This window comes from Heliangelus exortis, chromosome 24 (assembly GCF_036169615.1).
Source record: "Heliangelus exortis chromosome 24, bHelExo1.hap1, whole genome shotgun sequence".
Taxonomy (NCBI): domain Eukaryota; kingdom Metazoa; phylum Chordata; class Aves; order Apodiformes; family Trochilidae; genus Heliangelus; species Heliangelus exortis.
Window position 1 is genome coordinate 1,119,630 of NC_092445.1, and position 18,003 is coordinate 1,137,632.

The window sequence follows — 18,003 nt, forward strand, 5'->3', positions numbered from 1 at the left end:
TACTAGTTCCCCATCTTAAAAATATATCACAGCAGGAAATAGCTTCCATCTGATTGTGCCATGGTTGTACCTCTGACATAAGCATATTAAAAACACCTAAATAACCTGGCCAAAATTTGCTCAGCATTGGTCCTATTTGAAACATCTGGTACTCAAGATCACCACTTACAGTGCTGAGGGTCTTAAAAAGGCTTTTTGGAGCTGCTTGGGCTTTGCAATTCTTCAAATAGGAAGTCCAATTAAATTCTCCTTCCTTGAAACCTAGAAAGAGAGATAAAAGGAAAGTTTAACACAGCCCTATTGCATTCAGATCAGTCTTTTTCAGAAATGGATATTACCTGGGAAGAACATGAACTTTGCATGGTAACTGCCCTTCTACACTCTTCAGGGGCCCTGCAATTCAGCTAAAACATCTCCTCCTTTTTCAGGATAATGACCAATCATTAATCTCAACCTTCAAATGTTTCTAGGAAATGGAATGCAGGAACAAAGCAAGTTCTCAGCTGCCTGAGCCTCCTTGCTTTAGCTGCACATCCAGTAAGGAGTTTCTAATTTGACTAACATCAACCTCTGGGAATAGCCAAAGGAAGCTGGTTTGTTCTTCTGTGATTCACTGTCTTGGTTACACCTCTTCCCTTTAACCCACTCAAATGAAATCACACTAAAAATGAAACCAGCAGAGCCAGGACACCCAGTTCTCAGCAGAATTTATGGATTCTTGCACACCATTCTATTTTTTTCATACCTTTAGGAGGGAGCAGTTTATGACTTGTTTTTTCACACCAGCCAACAGGATGGATGTCTGAGGAGTCAGCATTAACCCAGAAGTCATAGCACTCTGGGTAACCATCAAAGTGCAGTCTCATTCTGTACCCTTGTACCTAGAATGAGGGGAGCTCTGATTACCATAAAGGGTTATAAAGAAAAAACACCAATCAAACCCTCTTTCTGTATTTGGATATTTATTTTTCCTCATTTACATCTCATGGTTTCCATGCTGAAAACACAGCTGGTCAGTGTAACTTCAACACTCATGCACATATTCCTGTCTGGCAAAATCTGGAGCAGAAATGCATCAGGAGAACATTTATGCCCATCCCAGATCAACACAGATTTCACAGAACTGAAGCAGCATAAATGCATTTCAACTTGCTAATATTTACTAAGTCCTAGGGCCTGACTGCACTGTTCTTTTTCATATTTATTCAATGCATGCAGTTACCAGGTTCACTATTGTGAGACAACTGCAAAAAGCTGACATTGGGATTTCAGATGTTAGGTGCTTAACCACAACACTGCTCCTTCATTGCCACTTTAATTAATTAATGGCTAGGAGGAGTTTAAAGTTCTATTATTATTATCTTATCTCAATACTTCTAACTGAGAAAAATCCAAATGTCCAAGGGACTTTGGGAACTAAAGATAGGAAGAGCAACTACCTCAGCCACTGTGAGAACACAAAATTGAGAGGGGTGCTCAGGATCCAGCCCTTCCAATTTCATTCCAGCTTTAAATCCATTTCGGCCTTGTGGGAATGATTGATACTGTGAGGCAGGAGGGAAGAAGGAAACATTTGTTTTTAATTCTTAAAGACAAAAATCTATTGCAGAGCAGTCATTAGATACATTTAAGGCTTCAAGTTTTCAACTCAGAGAAAAACACTCCATCACTAAATGATTGCTGCTTTAACAGACAGGCACAGCTCCAGAGATCAATAATGGCATGATCACCACATTTCAGATTTACTTGTTATTCTAATTAATCTCTCAAAAACACTGAACCACGAGGCTGCTGCAATGAGCTATGAACAAATCTTTCAGCAGATGCAGAAACCAGCTCTATTCAAACACAAAAGAATCCCCTTCACAGCCCAATGGAGACAAAAACAAAGAGCCAGGAAAGCTCTAAAATCATTCTGCCTGTGTCAGCAGGAGGTCAGGAGCCCACACTTTCCCAAAAGGTAACTTTTCATCTTCAAAAGGTAAAAGGAACAAGGCATATTTGGTCTGGAGCCCATTTACACAGTCACTCCAGAAAACATTTGTGGTTTTCATTTGTTTGCAATCTTAATCCAAATTAAACATTTGTAGAGAAGGCTTAAAAGAAATCTGAAGTGGAACTGCAAATGGTTTATTGCATCCAGTGCAGGCACCTGGCTTTCCTTCTCATCTCACTCTGGAAGGTGCCAACAGCCCTTGGCTTTGAAGAGCTGACTGGGAGCTGAACTTTTCAGGTGGGCTGATGCACTGGAGAGCAGCAGCAGCTTCACCAAGGCTAAATTCATCCTCTCCCACCTTCCAAGCATCAGACGACTGCTCACAAATTCCACCCACCCTCCTAACAGTCACCAGAGACATCCAGAGTCTCACTGAGACAACCTGCAGCATGCACAGAGCTAACTGGCTTCAGTGTTCTTCAGAGGAAGGCTGGAAGGGGTGCTGGATGAAGCACAGGACATAAGAAAGACATTAAGCAGTCCCTCTCCAACATTACTTGCAGATTGCCTAACAGCCCATTTATTCAGAACTACCCCAAACAGACCAAAACTGTCGTTTATTTCTGAGTGAGATTCAACCAGCATTTTTTACACCCCAGTTCTGGGCAGGACTCACAGTGCAGATGCTTGTTTCCACAGTGCTTCAGGGCTGAAAACAAACGTGGGGGTTTTACTGCCTGCTTGAACCCAAACAACTCATACATCCAACTGCTGAGCTGAGGGCAGCCTCCAACCCCACCTCCCTGTGAATTCTGTGAAGCTGCCTGAGAAAAACACAGCAAGAGAGCTGAAAAAAACTGCCAACCTCTCTGAACAGCTTTAGGGGAGCAGCTGGCATCCGTTCCTCTTCTAAGTAGGAAACCCAGTTCCATACCTTCTTCTTTCCAGGAACAGCTAAGCAATCAAAAACAAAGAGAAAAATGAACGTTTCTCTCCAGTGCTTCCTGCTCTGCCCTCTCTCCTCTTTCTCCCACGTACATGTCAAGGCTGTTTTGCTGCTGTACCCCAAGGGAGGCAGTGTGACCCAACTTTTGAGGAAAGGTATTGAATTCCAGCAGTAGGAAAACCATGCTCATTTCTCATTAAAAGAAAATATGTCACACAAATATTATGTCACAGGTCGAATGAATTGTGGCACTTAAAATTGCTGACAAGCTGCCCATGGGAAGCTGCCACTGTAAGGTTTGGACAAGATATAATAACTTTAAATTGTGGAAAATAATTCCTCCTCCTGATATTTCACAGAGGAATTCAGTGGTTAGATATAAACTAAAAGAAAACACAGAGGCATGTAACTGCAGCTGAAACTAACCTAAAACAAAACAAATGAAAACCCAAATGAGTATTTGTTCAGTATATATATATATACACACACATGCATATATATTTATAACCTTCTAATACACAATGCATCTACTAGAGAAGCAGCTACCAGCACACAGATGAGGAAAACAACTTGGGCAGGTGCTTGGATTCATTCTAGGAGGACCATGGTCATACACATGGAAAATCTTGGTTTAAATGCATATTAAAAACCTGCCCCCACTCTGGCCATGCTAACTCCTTTAAAGTATATAAGACATTTAACCCAAAGTCTATCATCAATCACGTTGTTTACAACTTACTTTCTATTTCTAGTCTGTGGCTATGCAGCTCTCCAAAGTCAATGGAAAAAAAAGATTCTTATTGTCTCCAGTGAGCTTTGGACCAGGCTGTCCCCTGGATGCTCCACACTGTGCCCATCATGCAGGGAAATGGAGTTTATTCCTGCTAATATGCTGCAGCAGCCTGAATGTGCTAAGAGGGTTATGTACCTAATAAGCTATTCTGAATGTGAAATGAGCTCTACTGTCCTTTCCTCTTCTGTTTACTATTATTCACTTTATAATATCTAGTAAAAAAAAAAATTATCTATAAACATTAAAGAAAAGAGACTATGAGCTTAGCTCACCTTGTTTTATTGGTTTAGTGTTTCTGCGGCTTTTCATATTATTTGATTTATTCTTCTCCTAGACACAGATATGTTAAAAAGAAGTTTAGCAATATTGTTTTTTCCTCTCTCTTTGATCATCTCATAATGCAGGTACAGTCAGGGTGTAACATGTAACTAACAGGACTATTAACTGGGATTATTTTCTTTTGAATAACCCTGCAAGAACATTAGAGAACTCTGATCCTGCAGCATTCCAAAGTGCTTTACAAATTATTTAATATATGCTACTGATGTTCATTTACATATGGCTACTGAAGAGCAGCATGGGCCCAAAATCTCCATTACAACACACAGGATTTGCTTCCTGCAATGCAGGATTCACTGCTCACATGAGGAACCTTGCTGTAACACTCCTCTTGCCTTTTCCTTTCAGAGGTTTTTATGTCCATCTGTGCCAGGGAACTGACACAGAAAAAGAATCATTCATGAAGCCCTGAAGAAAGCAGAAGCTTCAAGGAACTGAAGTCATAGCTGAACATCCCAGGAAAACGTTGCCTCCCCGTGTCAGGTCCCAAGCCAGGTTGCCAGTCACATTTCTTCTGTGGCATTTTCAAACTCGTGTTTAGTGCACCCAGGGCTGCCATTCCCCCCAGCAAACCAAAAAAGGCAAAAAAGGGCCAAATCTGAGATGCAAAGTTCCTTGCCAAACATGTCCCAGGAGAGACAGAGGGGCAGTTTCAAACGAGGAGGAGGGGAAGGGGGAAGAGACAGAACACAAGGTGCTTCTGAAAACATAAGTGCTGTGAAAACATACACACCCCAGGGAAATGCTGAGCCATGAGGTGGGTTATACTGATCATGACATCAGAAATTTTAGCTTGCATTACAAACCCAGTCTCTGCACTACAAAACACGTGTGACACATGAATATAAATACAATGGTTGAGGCCTGAGATGCTACACACACAGCAGCAGCGTGTGGACTGGCACAACGTGGGGCCCCTGAAGGCAGTAAGATGCTTAATAACAGTTAAGAAAAGATGAGGTCAGGCCTGAGGTTCTCTTCATCCACCATTAATACAGATTTCCAGCCCTGCAATGACTGCACATGCAAATACATAATAAAAAGCAATCAGACTCTGAGGTCTGACACTCATCTTCAGTATCACGTAACAGTACTTGACTGTAGTCAGATAAAGGATTTTTGGAGGCATGTGTTTTTATTACTGTGAAATACAGTGCACAGGGCTGTAACTACACCTATAAAGTTCAGTCTGAAATACTGACTTGGACTTTACATGAGCTCCTCTGACTTGGGAACAGATATTCTCATTACTTGGGAACAGATATTCTCATTACTGATGTAAATCAGGATCAGACCCAGACCAGTCTCACCTCCCTCAGCTCAGTTTGCATCGCTCAGTGAAATGTGAGACACAGAATGGTCCCTGCTCTTCACAGCTCTCTTTAAAGAAAATACATGCAGCCTCATTTACCTCATCCTCATCTGCATTTTCCTCATCATCCTCAGACTCCAGCAGCAGTCTTCTCTTCTTTCGGACACGTTTGACAGGTCTGCCAGCCTCGTTCATCTGACAGCCACTGCTGGTATTAAGATTTCTACTATTTCCCCTGTTTCTGCAATCATCTGGAATGTCTCTGGTATCACCAAACATCCAAAATTGAGAACAAAATCAAATTAAAATTGCAACAATACTCCTGCAGCATTCCCATATGTCTCTGCACCTCTTTAGGATGCCCGGAGCTGAGCACCTGAAGAAGTGAATCCTCTTTGCAGGATTTGCCAGATCCACCTCTTTTCACAGCACTCCAGAGCACTGGCACAGCTCTCCCCACTGCAGCAGCTACTTTGTAATCTCGCCTTTTTACAACTCCACCGAAATTTAAGATACCATCCTTCTTTGTAGCAAGATGGGAAACTGAGGCATCAAGCACACAACCAGCATTTCCCTGCTGGGCAGAGAAATGAGGAGAGAGCTCTTGAGAGGAGCTTTCCTCTGCCAGGGATGGGAGCCTCAGGGGTGACAGCTGCCTCAGCCAGGCCATGGGAACACCTGCACTGAGGATTTTCTCTAACACAGTGTTCTCTTTAAACATCTGTAACAGAATAGGAAGAATCTGGAGTTTCTTTACCTGTCCCTGTGCTGCTGGGAGCCCGTTTGAGAATTGAACTTTCCATTCTCAAAGCAATCCATTTGTTCACAGGTTTGGAAATCAGCACGGGGCTCGTCTTCTCTGAGCACTGCAGAAAAAGACAACTCTTCAATTAAAATATTAAAGCACCTTTCATGCAATTAGTTCTGTCAAAGTCTTTTACAAACTTCCACTAAGTGACCCTCAGTAGTCCACTCTGAGGGAAGTAATTATTATCTGTGTGTTGGCAAATGGAGAGAATGTTCCACCTTATTAAAGAAAAAAACCTCTTTATTGGCAATATTATAACTGTGGAGAAACCTTGCCCCTTGTAAAAGTGATAAAGGAGGATATAATTTCAAGCACATAATCACAAAACTTTTTATATTTCTGTATTCCTAGTAACCCTCAAACTCGAAAGACCAATGCCAAACAAGTCCATCTTGTTTGGATACCTTTAATACATTTGGTTAAGTTTAAAATTTCCCAGCTTGATACATACTTTGTATGTATGAAAATCCTTCATAGGCTGCCTCTAAAAATAGCACATTATTGATGGAAGAATAGAAACAATTATTTCTATATCTAGCAAGGGATATATATCAATCTTTCATCTGAATGGAAGCGTGAAAATGTTAGGAATAACTCCAATATATCATTTATGTTTACTTTCTCCTATGGTAGAGCTCTTCCTGGTGCAAAATAATTTATGCTTAATATTTCAACAAAACACAACTGCAGGGGTCTTCATGACCAGGCATCTACACTGATCCCCATGCATCCTTTGCTCAAATAACCTGACATGCCAATGGTGCAGGGGGGGTCCCATGTACAGGTTGCTCCAGTTCTGCATTGAGTGGCACTGTTTGTGTGCACTGCTCTCATCAGTCCATGTGTGAATCCATCAATCACTTTAAAAGAAAAAAAAAAACCCAAACCACACCACGCAACACCCATCCAAAGCACTGAGATGAATCACTTTGCTTTTTGTTATAAGCCATTTTTCTTCTCTTCTTGTACCCATCTGAAGACACTGATATTTTTCCTTTTTATTTGCTTGTTCCCTGTAGCCCCACGTGGATGTCAGAAGGCCCTGGATGAAAGCAGAAGGGCTGCCTACACACAGAGGGCTCTCACACCTCCTTCTATCACAACCAGAAGTCTCTCCTTGTGCCATCAGGGACCAGAGAGAAGACAAACCAGGGGAAACCTGCAAGAACCCAGAGTGCCTGAAGAGCTCTGCTGGATTAGAAGTCACACTGATCTGCAGAACACACAGGGCTCACAGGGGGGGTGAAAGATTCTTAGTGCTTGGTGCCCTTCACCTGATGGATCACCAGCTCCTCAGCTCACACAGCCAAGGAGAAGAGCCCACAACCAGCAGGAGTGCCAGAGAATGTCTGGTAAGTGTAGGAGAATTTGTAAGGGCTTACAATGAAATCTGAGATGAAAAAAGGCAGCAGGGAAGACAGGTACAAAGCCTTCCTACCCGAAAACAGAAATAGTTCCATCAAAACCCTGGGGAAAGCCAACTGGCAGACACTTGTCCAGGCTGGCAACATGAGGAGAGGAATTCAAAGTTCTCTCCACAGGGATGTATGAAGGCAGCAGTGTAGCCCTTCCTGCATTGCTGCAGGAAACCTCACCCAAGTTCCTTCCAGTTACTGCACCAGGACACACTGGTGATGGTGAAGACAATGAGACCCTGAACACACCCCAGCTGCCCTCCCGTGGTGTCTTGTGTGTCCCAAACTAATTCTCAAGTCTCCTGCCACCACCTTGGAGGATCTGGTTTAGCACAAGGCCCCAGGCAACCCTATCAGGGGCTCCCTGTGCCATAGCCACACGCTGTCACATTTAAAGAGCATCTTTATGGTGTGACCTCAGGTGGTGCTTCATGGTACTCTTGGGATGAGAGCTCTTCACTGCACTCATTCAGCTCTGGTGTCCATCAGTACTGGCTGAAGACACTCATGCACATCTCTGAGGGAGATCTACTGAAACAGGGATTAATTTCACCAAGGGTAACTAGAGATTTATCAAAGAGAAGCTGAACCAACCCAGTGGAGTTAAAAGAGCTCAGAGGTTATCATACAAAAGTCCTGGTTTGAGCTATTGATTTCTGGATAAGCAGAGCAAGCAGGTCTGCAAAGAACTCCTATTTCTTGCCCATTACACTGATATGCATGTCAGTAACATCCTTGTATTATCCTGTCAAAACTGTTTTTCCTACAAGTTTTGCCTTGGAAACCCCATAACCCTGATGGCCAATAGTATAACTCTTGTTAGCCTGGTTAGAGGAGACTCTCAAAGGTGTAAAGATAATTTACACTACTGGGGATTCATCCTGAGCCAGGAACACCAGGTTAGCCCAGCACTGAGCCATCCATTCAGCCTCCACACACCCAACCAGAGAAAGGGATCACTCTGGGGGCTCCCATTGCTCCCAGAAGTGGTCAGCTAAGACCCAGCTGTGCCAGTAACCAAAGAGTCCTGCAGCTCAGCCTCATGCACCTTCAGTACAGCCCCGGGGCACTCCTGGGCTACAGCATCACAAGCAATTCCCAAGAATCCTTCAGGAGTTAGCACAGAGCTCTTGACACTTCCCAGTGGGGGTAACCACTCTGGTTTGGAAGCTGAGAGTGTTTAATAAAGTCCCCACAACCAGACCATTCTGGTCCCAGAGCTCCAGAACAGGCACTTTTGGTTAATACAGATGCAGACTTAATTGCTGCCATGACAGTGCTGGGGAGAAACACTGATGTTACTGCTGATCCACTGCCCAAGAAAGAAAAGGCTCCAACTTCCCAGAATCACCACTTAAAACGATCCCAGGACAAAAGTCACAACTCAGCATGAGAGGGATGTTTGACCACATCCATAAATCAGCCCTGATGGTTTCTGTAACCCCACTTACCTTCCACAGAGGTGAGCACAATGCCTGTGCCAGGTACTGTTCTGGCTATGCAGGAACTACATTCATCCTAAATACTCCCTGAAAATATCTGAAATGAGACAGTGACTCACAGCACACACTGTGCCAGGCAGCACTGAAACACACACTTCTGTTAGACCTGTTTCTAGAGGATTTTTTCAAAAACCTGTCTATTCCCTTCCCAGCAATAAGCTCACCTTCCAAACCAGTGCTAGAGGCAGCAGAAGAGTTGATAGCAGCAGGAGCAAAACTGGCTGGGCTGGCATTTACTGCAGAGGCTGAAAGAGTTTTTATGGCTTCTGCTTCTGCTTCAGTAATGATTTCTAGCAGTCCAAACTCATTTAAACAGAACTGCAGGTAAGAGAAGAAAGCAAGAGAATAACCAGGAGTAAAAGGGCCAGGAAAGGGGACAGGCAGCAATAGGATTCCCTGAGGAGCAACTGGGTAAGGGATGAAAAAGAAATGGCTGAAGGTACTTTAAAAAGCACTAGAAATAAGTAGCAGTAAATGTGAGAAATACTCAACACAATTATTTCTCAAAATGCCACCAACAGACCTCCAAAAAACTCCAATGATACATTTTGCTGACAAGGAAGGAAAGCAACATTAATTCTACCTGCTCTGGATGGGCTCCTCTTACAAAACCTGGACCTCAGACAAACACATCTGAAAAAAATACCCTCAGAAAAGCAGTTTAACCCAAACTCTGCTCTGATGATTAAAATTCATCCAACAAAGCACCATCCCATTTACTGCAGTTACCACACAGAACAACTTCCCTAAAATCTCAGTGCAAGCAGGAATCACCCAGCTGTTGACAGAAAGGTCACATTCCAGCAGAGAATTTGTCCCAAATGTTCTCCAGCTGGTGCTGGAGGGGCTTGAAAGACCTCAGAGCCCTGAGACCCCCCAGGGCTGCATGAACACAGGGAGCATCTGGAGCTGCAAGAGCCGTGAGGTTCTCAACCCTTCTGCAATGACTCCTGATGGGCTGGTGGGAAAAGAACTTCCCAAAGGAGCAGAGGAATGTGGGGATAGGCAGAGGCAATGCTGCTGAGGAAGAGCAGGCACTGAGACATACCAAACCTTTCCTTCCTTTGACAAGCTCCTCCTTGCACAGGACCACTCAGCTGTGAAAGCCCCGGTGGGGCCCTGACCCAAAGGCAAGAGGGGAGAACCTCAAGTCCAAACCAACTGCTTCTGAAAAACCTGGAAATACACCTACCAAGCCACAGGCAGAGCAAGCAGGTAGGTGACAGGGACCAGTACAGCCAGGAGCCACCATGTCATAGCTCCCAGTCCCATCTTGCCTCAGTTTTGACCTTCAAGACATCAGCTGCTGGGGTAAGTGACTCTCCCCCATCCCCTGCTCCCTGCACACACAGACACACACAGACACACACACAGACACACACACAGACACACACACAGACACACACACAGACACACACACAGACACACACACAGACACACAGACACACAGACACACAGACACACAGACACACACACAGACACACACACAGACACACACACAGACACACACACAGACACACACACAGACACACACACAGACACACACACAGACACACACACAGACACACACAAACACACACACAGACACACACACAGACACACACACACACACAGACACAGACACACACACACTGCCTGTCCTGCTGCAGGCCAGGAGCAAATTCAGCTCTCGCAGAACAAGAAAACCCCTCTAGACACACAGCAAAGTGCTCACACCACGGTGGAGCTATGGAAAAGGAATGGTATGTGGCAGATTTCAGAGACTCTCATCCTTGAAGCTTAAAAAAAGTTTCTTAGGCTATGAAGGCACACTTCATAGGGCCAGAGAAAGTTGTTAAAATGTGCCAAGTCGTGTCAATGTGCATCTTGTATTAGTCCCAATCTGCAAAGGCCACTGAGTAAAATAAATAAATAATACATAAGTTTAAATCCCCTTTCGATGAGCAAATAGCTCTGAAGATTCCTCACTCCTTGATCTTGGTTACTGTCTGCAATACAGAGCTACTGAGCTCCAGAATGAAAGAGACAAGTCAAAGGTGAGGTGCATTTGCAAGCTCTGCTCCAAAGCTTTTATTCACAGCACTTCATTAGTTTGAGACCTTTTCTCAGCCATCTGCTCTTCACTCAAACCTGCCACACCCACTCTTAAAGCATTTGCTTCACCTCTGAAGCAGGGCTGCTCACTGCATTGAGAAGCACTGTTCCTCCTCCACTGCATGCTTCCTGGGCTCAGGATCCTGCCTCCAGCACCCTATCAAAGCCTTGTTCCAAATGTTCTGCCCCCTTTTCCCTTCCTTTTATCTGAAGCCTGTATTTCTTAAAGCTTCAAAGATGCTGGACTTGCTTCTAAAAAGCTCAGTGCTTCCTCTGTAGCCCTGAAGAGACAAAGCATCATTTTTATTTCATCACGAAAGGAAACAAAACCATTTCAAAGAAATGATAATTCTAAGTGGTCCAAGTTTCTGCAGACCATCTAGTTCAGAGCAGAAGCCCTTCCCTTTCCTCAGGTGCCAGAAGAGAAGCAGCACAGTGGTGCAGATCCCAAGGGTCTCTAAGGACAGCTCAGCAGCAGCAGGTCAGTGGAAGGAGCATCTCCAGAGCTCTCAGTGCCACAGTGAGTGCAAAGCAGACTTGCAGCTGGAGGTGGGCAAAGGTGATAAAGTCATTTTGTATGAGCAGGTAGTCTCTGGGGTCGAGACACTCCTGCCTACTAATTCAGTCCCCATTCAATCCAACCCAGTGCAGCCAGCACAGAGCTCTGTCCTCCTTTCACCATCTCATGGTGCACCTGCAGCCACTGAACTGGGGAAGCTCTGCTCAGGCCCTGTAAAAATTCAGTTTGTGTTAGAAAAACAATGAGCATCTTAGCACCAGCCTGATCTGATGCTGAGCACTGGCTGATCCAATGAGGACACCTCCAGTTTCAACCTGAAACTCTTCAAGGCAATATCCCTCACTCCTAAATTCTGGAAATGCCTAACTGGGCAACTACCAGGACTGCAGCTTCCTTTACACAAAGGGGCTCCATGCTGTGTGTCTGCCAACACAAACCCTCCACCATCCTTCCTGAGAATTTTTTAAGGAAGCTAAGGAAACATTGTGCATGCAAAGAGAGGGGGAAAGAATAAACAGCAAAAGGAAAACAAGAAAAGTGTTTGGCATTTCTGTTGGGAAAAAAAAAAAAAGTGTCTGGCATCTTAAGAATGAAGTGGCTTCCTGTGAATAAAGTTGTCATGTCCCAGACAGACATTTCTGCCACACTCACTAACCCTGGTACTCAGTGCCCCTACACTTGACCATCTAATATAAAATACAAAATGATTTGTTGCCTTTCAGTCTAATAAATAACGTGGTGCTTTCTCCATTCTATACAGTTATGAGGAATCAACAAAAGTGAAGCTGTTCCTGCAAAGGGGCTTTCCTGGTGGTTAAGAGAAAACCTGTGGCAATACATTGCTGAGCTCTTCTAAAAAGAAGTACAATGACTGTGGTTAAATACAAGGTAAAATAATCATCCAAAGGGCCTCCTAGAAAGCCAGTGGACCCAGTTCCATGGCACTTTTACAGGGGTGTAAACCACTGTTCTCAAAACATTCCAAGCATTCAAGTTCATCCACCATTTGTGGCAGAAACATCTTCCTGGTAGCCTGAGTGGGGTCAGAGACATTTCTGCACAAAGGGAAGAGGAGGGGAGGAAGGGGAAGACTCAACACTCACAAAGTGGGGGTCCTGATTCTGAATATCTGATGTGATCCCAACAATCTGATTTTTCAAAGCTCTCAAGTCCCTTCCGCTCCAATTTATTTCACTTGGAATTGATTTTTTTCCCCTCACAGCAATTCAGAACTTGCAGGCTTGAGGGCAATTTTATGTATTCCTTTTCAGCCATCAGAGCTGCAATCGAACTGAAACAGCAGCTGAAGGTAATTTGGGAAACAGACACTCACTGTCCTCCCTCCTCTGACATAGTAACACCACGCCTGTGACCAGCACATCTTACTTCTGATTTCCACAAGAGCTGTATTTGTCACTACTGTAAATACACAAGACATATACTGCTGTAAAAAGCTGCAAAAAAAGAACCACTGATGTGCAAAGAACCTAAAGACTCAGCCCCACAAATTGAGAAAATCTGTCTTTCACAGAAAATGTCTTTCTCATGCTGGGCTAAAATTAATGGGATTTCTTGCCTCAGTATGCTGTATGGCCACGACTGAGAATTAGGAAGATCAGGCCCATAACTTCTATTAGCAGAAAACAATTACTTAAAATACTTCCTGACTTTAGAAATCAATTGAGCAAGAAATTAGAAGGGGAGAGGGAGTGTCACCAGGCGTTCAGAAACATGACTGAAATTTCACCACTTCCTTGGTGATGCCAACCCAGCTGTTTAAAAGCAAGGGCTTTCTCTTTCAATTTGCCAATTCCAGAATTGTCAAATACTCTGCAGTGCCCAACACCTGGGGGCTGCTCAGGGATTGTGCTCCTTGGGTTCTTACTTGGATGTTGCTGCCAGGCAAGGTACCAATGCCAGCTTTCCAGTCTAAGGCATTCACTATTTCGCTGTCTGCTGTCGGGATGCTGATGCCATCTGTCTCCAAGACATCCTGTTCCATCTTTCTGCTTAGTCTTTGGGGTCTTTATTTAATGTTAATAAAGAAAACTACGGTACGAAAACAGAACAAAACAAACAAAAAAAAAAAAAAAGAAAAAAAAAAGAAGAGGCACAGAAGAATCAGGCCTGTTGCTGGCACTTCACAAAGGCTTTTCTGAACAGTACTATTTTTAAAAGACAGGAACAACACCAGACTTGCTTTTTGCCCATGATACTTATGTAACTATGAATGGAAAGTTAAGAGCATCAAGCATATGTGCAGTTTGAGAGCATAAAGATAAACCAAGTAAGTTTTAACATTTACTTGATCTGTATGACTTTTTTGCTAATTATAATTCCCTGGCAAGACCCCTTGGGACTCTGAATTCAGTTCGAGCTTTGGTTCAGGTGTTGAGAATACCAAGATTTAAAATTACAGAACCACAAGTATCTATGTATATACCTATAACATATATATTTATATACATATATATATATATCTATACATACACAAACTCATGTACTATCTACAAGTGACATGTCTGTAGAGCCTTGGGGGGGAGCAGCAGCATCTAATGGCTGTTGCCAGGTCCCTTTCCACTGCTGACACATCAAGGCTATAAGCTAGCAATGCCATAAAGATCTTAACAAGTTTAAGCATTTCACATCCCAGCAAATAAACTAATGGGCTCCATTAGGAGGCTCGACTAAAAGCCACACTGCTATATGTGCTCCCCATATCTAATTATTCAACACTTTTTGGGAAGGAAATTAATCAAACACTGGCCATAAATTAATTGGATGTTCCCGTCCTTCAAAGTTAACCCAAATATTTTCAATCTATGAACAGAACTGCTCACTTAAGAAAAAAAAAATAAAATAAAATAAAAGATTCACAACCTTCCCTTGAACTGTTAGCTCTACTAATTTTTTCCCAGCTGAACAAAACCACTGATAATAAGTTGGAAGAAGCACAGCCCAACGGACAGGTCTAACGGCATTCCTGGGGGTGAAAACTGCAGGGGGCTGCCCAGGGACATCTGAATGCTGGAGTTCAACAAGGTCACCTCTAGCTCTGAACTCCAGAGTAACAGAGCACCACCTAAGGACTATGTGCTTGATCTGTTTCTCTCTTTGAGCCTTAAGATCCAGGGCCGGGGCAGGTTATGAACTGCTGAGCACTCAGGGCACAACTCCACAACTCTCCACCTTCCCCATGCCAGACCTACCTACAGCTGGAGTGCTCAGTTTAATTCAGCCCAAGGCAAACCCACAGGTCTGATAAGGATAATATATGATGTCTGAGAACCCCTGAAGCTCTCATTCCAGCATCACAGCTCTTTACAATTACCCTCATTGGGTCAAAAGTGGGACAGATGTTTGCACCTTGCAACACCAAACATCTTTAGGTACCGTGACCCAACCCCGGCAGGAGGAGCTCTTTTTTTCACAAAAAAAGTTAAAATTCCAGCTACTCACAATCCTGCATAAATTGTGAAGATTAGAGGCATGCAGGCCAGGCAGAGGAGGTCGGGAAGGTGAAAAGGGGAGCCAAGTGGAGCTGCAGAAGCCTCCACAGCTTCCCCTGGTTTTAACAGATCCAAACATCTGGAGCTGGTGTCCCTGGTGATGTACACAGAGCAGCACCAGCACTGCATGGAACCACAGAACCAGGGCTCCTACCAACCTCTGAATCCCACTAAAAAAGTCTCATGTGCAGTGATACTGACCACAGCTGATGGCTCACCATACATTAATATTTGGTGTCCCCTTTATATCTATAAAAACGTGGGTTTAGGCAACACGCTGATGCCACTTTAAGCAAGGGCAAACCCATCACTTTTTAGATGTTGTTCTTCCATTCAGGCTTTAAAAATAAAGAAGCTGGAACACTAGGACTATTTAGAGAGCTCCCTCTGGGACAAGGGGGTTTGAAGATACTGAGACAGAAGTGATTAAGTTGTAGAATTTATTTAAAACTGGGTCAGGAAAACTGTCAAAAATCACAATGGAGAAAATAATCTGGTACTACCCAGAGAAGACCTGTTACAATAATGAGCCTTTTTCATCTCTCCATTTTATAAATCTAGTAAAACCCCTAGAAAAATATAATAAAGAAATTACGTTTCTTATAATGCTCCCTATCAGTAAAATCTACCGTAAAACCACGATAGCCCAATAAAAGCAAGCAAACTGCACCATTAAAAAGACAGCAGAAACTAACTTGAAACATTTTGAAGAGCCATAGTCAGGCATGAATGTTCCCCATTTGTCCATATTTGTGATAGGCTTTCAGCTTTAACATTTTAAGACCCAGAAACATTCATGCAAAAGAAGATGTGGCAAAACTCAGATCAGTCCCAAGTCACAGATTCAGATTTATGAAATGATAAATGACTACCAGGCTGGCAGAGGTTCTGCTTCATAATTAATAAGCTACAACCCAGACCTCTGTGCTTTATTTTATCACAGGGAATCCACAGGCAGAGGAGGTCAGAAATACTCAGGTTTTACCTCACTTTTGCCACTGAACCACAGTGCAGCCTTGGGAAACTGCTTCCTCAGTAGTGCAGAAAACTAGGCTTTGGTTTTTAGCATCCACCTCGCCTCAGTTGGCAGAAGACAAATAAATAAATTTAAAAAAAAAAAAAAAAAAGGTGCAGGTTCATAGAAACAAATAAAAGTGGGAAGGCTAAGTGGGTGGATGGGGATTCACTGTATTACCCTACACACCATCAGACCTAATGGGAAGAGAAGCATTCCAACAGAAACCCCATTTCAGATGCTGGGAGGTTGACATCCAACAGCATGAGGATTTCAGTTTCTTTATACAAGGGTAAATGTGAGAAAGGCAATGGTGCAATAAACCCAAAGCTTGTAAATCAAGGAACAACAGTGAAGTTCACAGCCCTTCTGGCTAAGGCTCCATGTACCAGGAGGCAAAATTACATTCGAGAAGCAGCTGCCATGAAGAAAACCATCTGATATTGTGCTGTTCTGGGAATAACTGACTTACAAATCACCTTTCTTCCCCAAAACAGAACGGGAAAACTAGCAAAGCTGGTGATTTCAGTCAGTGAGATATATCTGCACCCAAAGAGAGCTGGCATGCAGAGCTCTGAGCATCCCCAGTTTCTGGTGAGATTTGGCAGCAGTGTCTGACACCCCAGGTGTTAGATCTGCCAGTTACTCTTACAGTGTTAGCAGAGAACTGAACTGCAATCTACACGGAAACCCAAAAAAAAAATCCATGACTTCTAGCAGGGCACAACCAATCTGGTCTCAGGAACTGCTCTGAACACTTACCAGTTCAGACACAAAAATCATTTGCCTGTCCTTTGCTATGATGATGACTGATGCTACTTTTCTAACCCATCAAAAGTGATTACCCACCTCAGGCAAGTAATATTTTGCAGGGCTGAACTAATGCCATTAGAAAAAGGAAAACAGCCTCACCTCCAGGAACCTCATCAGTCAGGGACTGAAATGAACTTTCAGAGCCTGCAATGGAACCATACCAATGCCTCAAGAGAAGGTGTTAGTAGCCACTGGCAAGTGTTTAACAGTGAAGAAGACTTAAGTGCTTTCACTGTCAATGATGAGAAAAAAAAAAAAAAGAGGGGGAAAACATATAACTAACTACAAAACAAAGAAAATAGTGGTTGAAAGAGGAAAATGGCCTATGAAATTAAGAGGGATGCCCTGGGCTTGCAGCATGGGCTGGAATGGAGGGGAAACACACACTTTTTACCTTAGCTCTGTCACAGGACTGTAAAAATCAAACTACTTTGGTTTTCTGGAGTTTCCCAAATTCATTTGTCCAACACAGCCCTTCCAAGATTACCCTTGTGTGACATCCTGAAGCCAGCAAGGAGGCAGCTTTTCTGCTGTCCTTTCTGCTGCAGGAGCTGAACAAAGCATGCAGGGCTGAGCTGGAGAGCATCTTGACCTACACCCAACAGACAGGGAGGAACACAAGAGGAAGTGCAAAACCCACTTCCATGTCCAGAGTCCAGTGCTTTCTGATGATTTACTGAAAGTGAGGAACAGAAATACATCTTACCTCCATCTTCAGAGCTTGCATTAAGAGCATTTGGTGTTGAGCTGCTTTTCTCCAGCTCCTCACCTGCTCATGAAGAACAGTGGCTCTGGGAAGGCACCTGACAAAGCCCTTTGCAAACCTGGCACTCCACAGGCTCAGGATATCTCCTCCAAGGCCCAAGATGGTGACACTGCTGATCCCAGGCTCTGGGAACCACTGGGAACTACTCCAGCACTTGCACACACTGGTGAGCTTCACCTGGTGCCACACAGAAATCATACATCACAAAATCTGCCACATTCAGAAGCAGCTCTGC

The 18,003-nt window shown here is 43.6% G+C and overlaps 1 protein-coding gene across 4 annotated transcripts in view; it reads right to left on the reverse strand.

Annotated features, from left to right (window-relative positions):
- Nucleotides 1-18,003, reverse strand: part of LOC139807227 (lethal(3)malignant brain tumor-like protein 3) — a 48,718-nt gene that overhangs the window by 26,076 nt on the left and 4,639 nt on the right. Inside the window, exons 1-10 of one of the 4 annotated variants that reach the window (XM_071767927.1) lie at nucleotides 15,125-15,141; nucleotides 13,551-13,714; nucleotides 9,216-9,369; nucleotides 6,084-6,192; nucleotides 5,426-5,588; nucleotides 3,948-4,005; nucleotides 2,802-2,890; nucleotides 1,440-1,544; nucleotides 746-881; nucleotides 170-261 (exon numbers count right to left, since the gene is read on the reverse strand). In XM_071767927.1, coding sequence (XP_071624028.1) covers nucleotides 170-261; nucleotides 746-881; nucleotides 1,440-1,544; nucleotides 2,802-2,890; nucleotides 3,948-4,005; nucleotides 5,426-5,588; nucleotides 6,084-6,192; nucleotides 9,216-9,369; nucleotides 13,551-13,667 — 1,023 coding nt within the window. In that variant the 5' untranslated portion in view covers nucleotides 13,668-13,714; nucleotides 15,125-15,141. Of the gene's footprint in view, nucleotides 1-169; nucleotides 262-745; nucleotides 882-1,439; nucleotides 1,545-2,801; nucleotides 2,891-3,947; nucleotides 4,006-5,425; nucleotides 5,589-6,083; nucleotides 6,193-9,215; nucleotides 9,370-13,550; nucleotides 13,715-15,124; nucleotides 15,215-18,003 lie in introns of those variants that run through there. The other 3 variants (XM_071767929.1, XM_071767928.1, XM_071767930.1) reach the window with 3 other exon arrangements.